Genomic DNA, 11103 nt, shown 5'->3' with positions numbered 1-11103 from the left:
ATTAAGCCACAAGGAACCATATCCTACCTGACTCACTGACAGGCTGGGCATCAAGGATTTTGTCTCCTCAGGGGGATCAGTTTGTGTTTTATGAAGACTGGGGAGAAACCTTGGTTTCCAAAAGCACTCCGGCGCTCTGCGTGCTGGACGTCGAGAGTGGCAACATTTCCGTGCTCGAGGGGGTCCCTGAGCACGTGTCCCCTGGACAGGTCGGTAATAACTCAGCCCGTGGGTCCGGGGCCCGGCCTGAGCTGTTGCCACTTGCTCACCCCTGGTCTTATTCCCAGGCATTCTGGGCTCCTGGGGACACAGGTGTGGTGTTCGTGGGCTGGTGGCATGAGCCCTTCCGGCTAGGCATCCGCTACTGCACCAATCGCAGGTGAGAAAGGGGGGTGGGGCAGGGGCGCTCAGCCCGGCCGGCCCGAAGCTCAGTGTCTCTGGTGATTCCAGGTCAGCCCTCTACTACGTGGACCTCAGCGGGGGGAAGTGTGGTAAGTGGCGGCGCCCACCTGTGCTCTGCTGACACACCGGCCTCCGCAGCCTGTGTGATATGGCGTTTCCTTCTGGCCCAGAGCTCCTCTCAGACGACTCCCTGGCTGTCTTCTCTCCCCGACTGAGCCCAGATCAGTGTCGCATCCTCTATTTGCAGTTCCCATCTCTGGACTGCCATCATCAGTGTAGCCGGTTCTGCCTGGTGAGCTGGAAGAAGGCGGGGTGGGGGCAGCCAACAGGAAGAGGTGATGGTGGTGGGAGCTAGAGGCCTGGCCTCACCTCCCCTGGGTTCAGAGGATGGCCTCCTGCCCTGGGTGCAGCTGCGGTATGAGTTCTGAGCGAACTGGGGTGGAGACTGATCGCCTGGAGAGCATCCACCACCTGTAGGTCCTCCCTGGTTCCTCTGTGTGTAACCAGGCTCTGCAGGTGGCTGGGATACGAGGCTGTGTAAGGCCCCCCCATCCCCGCTGAAGAAGAGCCCCAAGCCCCTGGTGAAAGTCAGAGGGACGTGCCTGGCCGATCCCTCCATATATCTGGTCCAGGTCACCAGAAATGACATCCATCGGGCTTGTCTCACTTTCCCCCCTCCCAAGGCCATCGTAGAAAGGGGCTGGCACTGAGCTCCATGGCCCAAGGGCGCTGCCTGTCCCCTGGCGGGCCTGAACACTGTGTTCCCTTGCAGTACGACTGGTACACCAAGGTCACTTCCGTGGTGGTGGACGTGGTGCCTCGGCAGCTGGGAGGTAAGGGGACCTGGCTGGCTGGGGTCAGTGGGGTGTGCAATGCTGTGCTCCCCACCACCTGCTCCGTCCCTGCCTGGAGCTCCTTTCCTGGGTGTCTGCCCAGGGCCCTCCCTGCTGGGCCTGCCCTGTGCCCAGCACCTCAAGGCACAGTTCAGACAGAGGAGTGGGCTGGGCCAGCGCTGAGGTCCGAGTGGCCGTGCTGGTGGTTTTGTGCAAGTGTTGTATCTCATCACTGGGTTTTCTTATTTTTCCAGTGTCTGGTTAAAACCGCTGCTCCTTCAAGTGAGTCTCAGAAAGTACACTGGGTTAGAACGTCACGCTTAAGGGACCAGCAGATGGTGTAATGGCTATGTCGCTGGACTCCCATGTAGTCGACCGTGGTTCGGCTGGGCATCAAGGATTTTGTCTCCTCAGGGGGATCAGTTTGTGTTTTATGAAGACTGGGGAGAAACCTTGGTTTCCAAAAGCACTCCGGCGCTCTGCGTGCTGGACGTCGAGAGTGGCAACATTTCCGTGCTCGAGGGGGTCCCTGAGCACGTGTCCCCTGGACAGGTCGGTAATAACTCAGCCCGTGGGTCCGGGGCCCGGCCTGAGCTGTTGCCACTTGCTCACCCCTGGTCTTATTCCCAGGCATTCTGGGCTCCTGGGGACACAGGTGTGGTGTTCGTGGGCTGGTGGCATGAGCCCTTCCGGCTAGGCATCCGCTACTGCACCAATCGCAGGTGAGAAAGGGGGGTGGGGCAGGGGCGCTCAGCCCGGCCGGCCCGAAGCTCAGTGTCTCTGGTGATTCCAGGTCAGCCCTCTACTACGTGGACCTCAGCGGGGGGAAGTGTGGTAAGTGGCGGCGCCCACCTGTGCTCTGCTGACACACCGGCCTCCGCAGCCTGTGTGATATGGCGTTTCCTTCTGGCCCAGAGCTCCTCTCAGACGACTCCCTGGCTGTCTTCTCTCCCCGACTGAGCCCAGATCAGTGTCGCATCCTCTATTTGCAGTTCCCATCTCTGGACTGCCATCATCAGTGTAGCCGGTTCTGCCTGGTGAGCTGGAAGAAGGCGGGGTGGGGGCAGCCAACAGGAAGAGGTGATGGTGGTGGGAGCTAGAGGCCTGGCCTCACCTCCCCTGGGTTCAGAGGATGGCCTCCTGCCCTGGGTGCAGCTGCGGTATGAGTTCTGAGCGAACTGGGGTGGAGACTGATCGCCTGGAGAGCATCCACCACCTGTAGGTCCTCCCTGGTTCCTCTGTGTGTAACCAGGCTCTGCAGGTGGCTGGGATACGAGGCTGTGTAAGGCCCCCCCATCCCCGCTGAAGAAGAGCCCCAAGCCCCTGGTGAAAGTCAGAGGGACGTGCCTGGCCGATCCCTCCATATATCTGGTCCAGGTCACCAGAAATGACATCCATCGGGCTTGTCTCACTTTCCCCCCTCCCAAGGCCATCGTAGAAAGGGGCTGGCACTGAGCTCCATGGCCCAAGGGCGCTGCCTGTCCCCTGGCGGGCCTGAACACTGTGTTCCCTTGCAGTACGACTGGTACACCAAGGTCACTTCCGTGGTGGTGGACGTGGTGCCTCGGCAGCTGGGAGGTAAGGGGACCTGGCTGGCTGGGGTCAGTGGGGTGTGCAATGCTGTGCTCCCCACCACCTGCTCCGTCCCTGCCTGGAGCTCCTTTCCTGGGTGTCTGCCCAGGGCCCTCCCTGCTGGGCCTGCCCTGTGCCCAGCACCTCAAGGCACAGTTCAGACAGAGGAGTGGGCTGGGCCAGCGCTGAGGTCCGAGTGGCCGTGCTGGTGGTTTTGTGCAAGTGTTGTATCTCATCACTGGGTTTTCTTATTTTTCCAGTGTCTGGTTAAAACCGCTGCTCCTTCAAGTGAGTCTCAGAAAGTACACTGGGTTAGAACGTCACGCTTAAGGGACCAGCAGATGGTGTAATGGCTATGTCGCTGGACTCCCATGTAGTCGAAAAAAAAAAAAAAAAAAACAAAACAAGAATGTCCCGCTTGAGAGGCTCTGGGCACAAGAGTGCTATTATTATTTCACCTCCCACCCTCCCAGCAGCCTTTGTCCATCCCAAGTGGGTTCTCTGTGAGGGTGGCTCTCGGCCAAGATGTGGGTCTCCGTCTAAGGTGTTCACGGCTTAGGATCCTGGGCTATCCCCCCGGCCACGAGCTGATTCTAGGACTCCAGTAGATGGGGATGGTCTCTGTCTTCACTTTGGACTGCAGAGGTGCCATGGTGGAGACCTAGGGCCTGAACCCCTGCTCTGCCTGCATTAGCTCTGTGTCTGGATGGGGAGCTCCCTGAGCTCCCGTTTCTGCGTGTGCAGAGCTGGTGAATTCCCCTGCCCTCCATGCCAGCTGAAGTGAGGGTTTACTGAGTGACACTATTGAAGGGCAGGCTGCAGTGAGCCCTGTACCAGGCCTTACAGCAGACAGACAGTGGGTATCACCCAAGGGCATGCAGGCACGTTTCCCTCGTGAGAAGCAGCCGCTGTGCTGGCGCAGTTTTTTCTAATGTGTATTTCTCCCATGAGCAAGAGCGGCAGAGGCAGCACCCCACTAGCGTCCCAAGGCTGCAGTCCACGTCCTCAGGCGGCTCTGTCCGTCATCCCCTCATCGCCAGGGCTCACGTGCCTGTGGGGCCGCCGTTCTGCCATGAGCTGCGGGCCCTGGTTCACCTGAGCATGGTGAACCCCCTAATAGCCCGGCCTGCCCTGTAGCTTTGGCTCCCTGGCTACAGCTCCCATCCCCCCGTCTTTGCAGAGAACTACTTCGGGATGTACTCCTGCCCTCTGTCCCTGGACTGCTGGTCAGCTGACAGCCAGAGAGTGGTCTTCTACTCAGCTCAGCGCAGTCGGCAGGTAGGGGATCCTACTGCGTTGAGAGACAGCCCCCGGCCCTTGGGGCACGGTGCACAGATGCCGCTGGTAGGACGTGCAACTGCGGGTCTTGCCAACGTCTTACAGCCCCAGCTGCCCCGTCCTGGGTTCCCTGCCCTGCCCTGCCCTGCAGTAGAACCCTTGGGCTTTGCATCAGAGGCTGAGATACGACCCCTCCCAGGCATTTTCAGCTGGGGGACAAGAGCCCCTTGGAGATGGGGCCCTGGAAACTCCGTGAGAGCAGCTGATGGGGACAGGAGTGAGCCCTTCCCCGGGGCTGGGGTGAGGGCACTCAGTGTGTGACGTCATCCGGTCCTCGTGCTGACTCAGTCATGATGGGGCCAGGATTTGAACTAACACTCAGGCTGCCCATGTTGTACTGGGTCACTATTGCCATAGCTTCTCACAGCAGTGGCCTGGCCCAGGGGTCCCCAAGAGGGCAGAGGGTTCTTGGATGTGAACCCTCATGCTGCCTGCCCTCTGCCTCAGGACCTGTTCGTCTTGGATACCCAGAGGGGCACCGTGACCTCCCTGACGGCTGGTGAGCAGGGCTTTGGGGTGGGGAAGAAGTCAGGGCTGGGTCTGGAGACATGGGACACAGCCCCCTCAGCCACCCTGCTCCACCGCTGGGTCCACTCCCCAGGCCTCAGTCCCCTGGGGTCTGCGGTCCATGCAAGCCCCTAGCCCGGACAGCAGACCACCACCCTATTCTGCCTTCGTCAGCCCTCAGCTTGGCTCCGTGTGCCATGGCCTGGCCCCCACCCCTGCTCCTGAAGCCCACAATACTCTCTTACCAAGATCTGTCAATCACCCTCCCCCTGCCACCCCAGCCCCTCAGAGAGGCTGGGCGTGAGCTCCCTTCTCCCCGCACTCCAGCCTGTGAAACGTGGAGTCCCTTGCTTGCCCTGGTTCCACTTGCTTTTTCACAAAGCTACCGAAGCATTGTTCTAAGTCATGCAACTCCTAGCAAAGAATCTGCTGGGGCCCCCGGCCCTCCCTACCCTGGGCCCAGATGCCACCCTCACACTGGGTGGGTTGCCTGGGTGACCTGGTGCATCTCAGGGCTAGCAGTTCCCAGGTCTAGCCCGTATCTCCCAGGTGAGTAACGGGCCACGTGCGAGGTTCCCCAGGCCACATGCAGTTGGGTGTCTGTGAGAAGTCCTTGTCAGGCCAGAGGGGCACCTGCAGCCCTGGACTCTGCAGGGAGCTGGTGGGGAAGGTGGTGGCCGCTGCCTGGCACTGAGTGGCACCCACCTTCTCCAGAGGGCACAGCTGGAAGCTGGACTCTGCTCACAATAGACCGGGACCTCATGGTGGCACAATTCTCCACACCCAGCCTACCCCCAAGCCTGGTAAGTGTGGGGCCTCCCGGCCAAGGCACTCTGCAGGCCGAGCTCTGCAGGTCAGGGCCCTGGCTCGAGTCTGACTGTCACTCTCCAGTATGTCAAGGGGCTACGACCCAGGCCTGGCCCCCCAGTCTGTAAGGGTCTGGCCCTCATGAAGTCAGTGCTCAGGGATTCCAGAGCTCAGGGAGCTAGCAGAGCTCAGGTGAGGAGGGTGTGTGTGTGAGAGAGAGAGAGCGAGCGCTTGAGTGCTTGGTATATACCAGCTCATGAGAATCCATACTATACTTCTGGGCTGCGTAGGAGGCCCAGCATTGGTGAGAGCTGCCCACCTTGTACCCTGGGCTGAGGTAGGACAGGGAGGCAGCGGGGCCACTTGTAATATTCCTCCTCCTTGGCAGAAAGTTGGGTTCCTGCCTCCTGCGGGAAAGGAGCAGTCGGTGTTGTGGGTGTCTCTGGAGGAGGCTGAGCCCATTCCCGACATCCACTGGGGTATCCGAGTGCTGCAGCCACCCCCAGAACAGGAGAACATGCAGTACGGTGAGCTGGGGAATGGCACAGGGTCCCTGGCATGCAGCATCTTTGGTGGCCTTGCCTCCCTCCTGTCCCACATTGTGGGTTTCCTAGAATGGCCTCTAAGAGGTGTGTTTCCGCTCTTGCAGAGAGTCATGGGGGTAAAGCCCGGGCATCTGAGCACCTGCGCCAGGTCTCAGAACTGTCTTCAGGCCAGGTCATTTGTAGTCGGGAAACTAAGGCCCAAAGAAAACGGGCCTCGCAGCAGGCCCTGTGAGCACGTCTCGTCCTGCAGAGCAGGCCTCCCCGACTGGGGCGGGAGCGGGAGCCTCCTGGCCCGTGTGTCAGAGCCTGAGCTCCCAGGGCCGGATCTCTGCTCCAGAGCTCAGCCCGAGGCCTGCAGCTGTAGACGGGCCTGGGCTGCGGTCCTCTCCAGCAGCGGCACAGCCCTGCTGACTGCTCTCTCCCTGCAGCTGGCCTGGACTTTGAAGCAATCCTTCTGCAGCCCAGCAACCCTCCAGATAAGACCCAGGTGCCCTTGGTGGTCATGCCCCACGGTAGGCATCTGCCCCAAAACCCTCACCCTCCCACACTCCTCCTAGCTGTCTCTTTCAAGCTCTGCTCCCTGTCCGTAGGGGGACCCCATTCATCCTTCGTCACTGCCTGGATGCTGTTCCCAGCCGCGCTCTGCAAGATGGGCTTCGCGGTGCTGCTAGGTGAGCAGCAGGGCCCGTGGCCCTGTTGGGCTGCACCGTGGTGACAGGGTGGGCCTGCTGTGGTCAAGCATCGCGGGTGTCACTGTAGTCAGGCCTTTCTGTGGCCCAAACCCAGTAGCTGCTGCTGGGAAGAGCCCTGGCCCTGCCTGGCTCCATCGTGCGGTGATAATGAGGATGAATCAGGAAGTGCACAGGAGGGGTGACCTGGTCACTGGGCACCCCTCAGATCTCTTGGTCCCTTCCCCTTGTCGTCTGTGGGGAAGCTGGCCCCAGCCCCCTTCACAGGTGTAATGGTGTCTGTGGGTTGGGACTGTCTCTGACTACCTGTCTGCTCCCTCCCTGACCTCCAGTGAACTATCGCGGCTCCATAGGCTTTGGCCAGGACAGCATCCTCTCTCTCCCGGGCCACGTGGGTGATCAGGATGTGAAGGACGTGCAGGTAGCAGGGAGCTGGGGCTCCAGGCGGGGTGTCGGGGCTCCACTCAGGGTAGGCAGCTGCTGCAGTGTGCCCTACTCTCCCCAGTTTGCGGTGGAGCAGGTGCTCCGGGAGGAACACTTTGATGCCAGCCGTGTGGCCCTTATGGGTGGTTCTCATGGTGGCTTCCTCTCCTGCCACCTGATCGGTCTGTACCCAGAGACCTACAGAGTCTGCGTGGTCCGGAACCCTGTGGTCAACATCGCCTCCATGATGGGCTCCACGGACATCCCCGACTGGTGGGTGCACACCAGCCCTGCCCTGTCCTGTCCCCACACGCCAGGGGGCCCCAACAGCTCCAGGCGTCATGGGCAGCGTCCGTTTCATCTCTCAGGTGCATGGTGGAGGCCGGCTTCCCTTACAGCAGCCACTGCCTGCCAGACATCAGCGTGTGGGCCAACATGCTGGACAAGTCGCCCATCAAGCACGTCCCTCAGGTAGGCAGCCCTTCCCCGCCCCGGTGCTGCCCGTCCATCAGGTTCCTGCACCCAGCTCCCCTCCACTCCCCCCCTCTCCTCACACTCCCAGGTGAAGACGCCGCTGTTACTCATGCTGGGCCAGGAGGACCGCCGCGTGCCTTTCAAGCAGGGCATGGAGTATTACCGTGCGCTCAAGGCCCGGAACATTCCTGTTCGGTGAGTGTGGTGGGGTAGCCCTGTGGGCAGGTGAGCAGAGGAGGACCCTCCGCCCCTAAATGCCGCCGCCGAATCCCTCCAGGCTCCTGCTCTATCCCAAAAGCTGCCACACACTCTCGGAGGTGGAGGTGGAGTCAGACAGCTTCATGAATATTATACTGTGGCTGCACACGCACTTGGGCAGCTGAAGCCCTGCCGTCCCACAGCACCCAGCAGCCTACGCCACACTTCAGTCTCGGGGACCTCCAGGGCCTGGCAGAGCAGCGGACTGTGTGGGCAGAGGACTGTGGGCTGAGTGGTCGTAATAAACGAGGACACAGAGCCTGGTTCCTGCTGGTGCTCTGTACCAAGCCATCCCCACCCCAGCCCTCGCCCTGGGGTCAGAGACCCTAGGCCTTGGGTGTGGTGGCCACCAGGGCTGATCGCCTCAACCTGTGCCTGCCTGGCCTCTGGGACCCTGCACTACTAGCCTAGCTCCCTCTGCTGCACCCTTCCCCTCCCAAGGGAGTGTCTGCAGAATAGTGAGGCCCTGCCCTTCCACAGCACCCACAGGCCGAGGTGGTCTCAGGTCAGACCACCCTGCCACCCAGACCCTTGCAAGGGATCCCAACTCATTCCCTGCAAGCAGAGCCTAAGAAGCACTCAGGCCAGCCCGTGGCTTGGTTGGGGTGGCTGGAGCCCACGTGGCCAACTGTAGTTCCAGTCCCAGACCCGGCAGCTCAAGGAACACACTGGACATGCCCAAGGGCCCTAACGGAGGGAGAGGTGGAGAGCGGACTGTGGCGGGCCCTCCCCCACGGGGGCTTTCTCACTTTCCCTCTGTGTCTCTCTGGCGAGTGCATGCACACCCTCTGGCAAAAAAGCAGCACTGTACAGGCAGGAAAAGCAAAGGCAGCTTTATGTGTAACAGGAAGAATTGTCCTCCCAAAGGCACACAGGGCGGAGGCCAGCCCTAGCCCAGCCGCACGACCTTGTGAATCCAGTCCGTAAATACTGAGACACGCATGAAGATGGCCGGCCAGCCAGGCCGTGCGCACACTCGGTTGGGGATTATAATTCCCTCCAGCACCCAGCAGTTGTGGGTGAAGCAGGCGAGCGGGCCCCCGTAGTCACCCTGGCAGGTGGGAGAAGCCGTGAGGGCCCTGGGCCACAGCAGTGACCAGAGCCTCCCCAGGCTGGCCCGAAGACCTCACTGACCTCGCAGGCCCCCACCGACCCCAGCAGCCCTCCGGTACACATCTCGCTCTCCTTCACGCGCCCCCGGTGCTTGATGTTACACTCTTGGTTGGAGATCACGTTCAGTGACGCAACCTTTAGGACTGTGTCGTTACCTGTCCCTGTGGTGAGGGGAGTGGGGGAAGAGGGCCTTGGCAGGATAGAGCCGGGCTGCTGGCCTGGACCCCTCCGCCCCGCACTGTGCTCTCACCTCTGGTCTCACCCCAGCCTGCGATCTCGCATTTGGTCCCTGGGGGCACCACATACCGCTCAGGGGGCAGGCAGATTAGGGCTACGCGCTGGTTCAGGGTCACAGGTCTTTAGTAGGAAGGGGACACTCAGTTGAGGTCTGAGGCCACAGGGCCCAGCCCTACCCCCCACGTCCTCAGCACGTCCACATACCTCTCCAGCTTGAGTAGGACCAGCTGGGAGCCCGAGGGCCCGCACACCATCTTGGCCACTGCAACCCGCTGCAGGCCTGGCTCCCCCGGCTGTGGGTTCTGGAACAAGGTGCCCAGCCACACTTCATAGCCCAGGAGAGGCACGTGGCTGGGAGAGACGCCCTGCTAGCCTGGTGGCTCCAGGCTCTCTTGCCGGCTTGCCCGGGGCAGGGGCTTGGGCGGGTTCTCAAACCCGAGGGCGGCTCACCAGGAGGAGAAGCACTGCCGTGCAGTCAGCACCCACTGCTCCTTCACCAGGGACCCCCCGCAGAAGTGCTGGCCCTGCCTGGGGGGGAGGGGGGAACCCTGAGGCCCTGCCAGCTGCTTTCAGGGAGGGCTGGAGCAGCTTCCTGTCCGCGCTGGCATAGCCATACAGGACAGCCCAGCTCCTGTCCCCGAGCCCAGATCCTGACTCACCTGTTGCGCAAGCTGACCGTCCAGGGGGAGTTTCCAGGCTGGCCCCCCACCATCCGCAGTTTGGAGCGCTTTAGGTCAGGCCGATCCACCCTCTTGCCGCACTTCTCAAACAGCACCTGGTCTGGGGGGTAGGGCAGGCCGGGTGAAACCCCACTAGGTAGAGGTGGGGGACACTGGCCCTGACCTACTGCTGGCCCAAGCCCTTACCTGGAGGGTCCAAGATGGAGGACGGACGGTCATCACCTGAAAGAGTTCATGGCGGCTAAGGGAGCCAGGCTGTGGTGACTCCCGTAAGGGTGGTGGCAGTGAGGTGTAGGCAAAGGGAGTGTGTAAGTGGCAAGGCATACCGCAACGCTGCAGCGTGCAGTAGTCGAATGGCGTCCCGGGGTCCATGGTGTAGCACCAGGGGCCGTGACTGTCCCCGTCTGGGTTCCGGCAGAAGTTCTCCTCCAGATGCGCCTGTGGGGCCGAGGTGGGCGTGAACCTAAAAGGGGTGAGCGGGGGGCAGAGTCACAGCGAGGTAGGCCCGACCTCCACGGGGCCAGAGCAGAGCCTGCCAGGTCTACTCACTGCGGCTTGTGCGGTGTCTCCGCGTCCCAGCGCTGGCACGGGATGCCCTTACGGGTCTTGCTGACGGAGCCGCGGTACCGCTCTCCGACGCCGTGGTAGCAGTCTGCAGCAAACGGGGACGGCAGTCAGCTCCAGCCCTCCAGCTCCACGCCTCCAGTCCCAGCTCTGTCCCCCGATCGGGTCTCACCCTCGGGCCGCACGTCGTCGGCGCAGCGCCGGATCTGGTAGCAGAACGCCACGCGCATGCCGGGCCGCGATGTGAAGCACCAGGGCGCCTCGGAGCCGTCGGGGTTGCGGCAGAAGTTCTCCCGGAGGTCCCTACGGAGCAGACTTCTCAGCCCCGGCGGCGTCCCGCCCAGGCGTCTAGTCCCCGCCTTCCTTCAAGCCCTGCCCCGGGACCGCGTCCTCCGCGCCCGCCCACCACCTCACTTGCACGCGTATTTCTCGGGGGCGAAGCGGTGCTGATGCGGGCTCTGCGCGTCCCAGCGCTGGCAGGGCACCCCCGCGGCGGTGGTATTGGCTGTGCCCCGGTAGCCCTCGCCCTTCCCGCGGAAGCAGTTCAGAGTCGTGGCCTCGTGGCGCGGCCGTGTCTCGGACCCTTGGTCTGGGCCCCTGGGATAGAACAAGGTAGATCAGGCCCCGAGGCGAGCTGGGACCCCGCAGGAGCCACTGGCTG

The 11103-nt window shown here is 62.1% G+C and overlaps 2 protein-coding genes across 2 annotated transcripts in view; one reads left to right on the top strand and one right to left on the bottom strand.

Annotated features, from left to right (window-relative positions):
- The window catches only part of APEH (acylaminoacyl-peptide hydrolase), a 10222-nt gene extending 2110 nt beyond the window's left edge, over positions 1-8112 (top strand). Inside the window, exons 7-22 of the mRNA XM_006170952.3 lie at positions 72-209; positions 288-379; positions 451-491; positions 573-694; positions 1175-1235; positions 3988-4085; positions 4593-4644; positions 5367-5455; positions 5848-5986; positions 6433-6516; positions 6595-6675; positions 7026-7114; positions 7199-7389; positions 7485-7587; positions 7679-7785; positions 7868-8112. Coding sequence (XP_006171014.1) covers positions 72-209; positions 288-379; positions 451-491; positions 573-694; positions 1175-1235; positions 3988-4085; positions 4593-4644; positions 5367-5455; positions 5848-5986; positions 6433-6516; positions 6595-6675; positions 7026-7114; positions 7199-7389; positions 7485-7587; positions 7679-7785; positions 7868-7973 — 1593 coding nt within the window. The 3' untranslated portion in view covers positions 7974-8112. The remainder of the gene's footprint in view (positions 1-71; positions 210-287; positions 380-450; positions 492-572; positions 695-1174; positions 1236-3987; positions 4086-4592; positions 4645-5366; positions 5456-5847; positions 5987-6432; positions 6517-6594; positions 6676-7025; positions 7115-7198; positions 7390-7484; positions 7588-7678; positions 7786-7867) is intronic.
- Positions 8113-8662: 550 nt separating this feature from the next.
- The window catches only part of MST1 (macrophage stimulating 1), a 6433-nt gene continuing 3992 nt past the window's right edge, over positions 8663-11103 (bottom strand). The window contains exons 8-18 of the mRNA XM_006170950.3: positions 10857-11025; positions 10615-10745; positions 10428-10530; positions 10205-10341; positions 10065-10100; positions 9858-9978; positions 9649-9726; positions 9403-9549; positions 9212-9318; positions 8983-9122; positions 8663-8899 (exon numbers count right to left, since the gene is read on the bottom strand). Coding sequence (XP_006171012.1) covers positions 8738-8899; positions 8983-9122; positions 9212-9318; positions 9403-9549; positions 9649-9726; positions 9858-9978; positions 10065-10100; positions 10205-10341; positions 10428-10530; positions 10615-10745; positions 10857-11025 — 1331 coding nt within the window. The 3' untranslated portion in view covers positions 8663-8737. The remainder of the gene's footprint in view (positions 8900-8982; positions 9123-9211; positions 9319-9402; positions 9550-9648; positions 9727-9857; positions 9979-10064; positions 10101-10204; positions 10342-10427; positions 10531-10614; positions 10746-10856; positions 11026-11103) is intronic.

The sequence above is a fragment of the Tupaia chinensis genome, unplaced genomic scaffold (assembly GCF_000334495.1).
Source record: "Tupaia chinensis unplaced genomic scaffold, TupChi_1.0 Scaffold149184_1, whole genome shotgun sequence".
NCBI lineage: Eukaryota > Metazoa > Chordata > Mammalia > Scandentia > Tupaiidae > Tupaia > Tupaia belangeri.
This window is presented reverse-complemented; position numbering and strand designations above follow the sequence as displayed.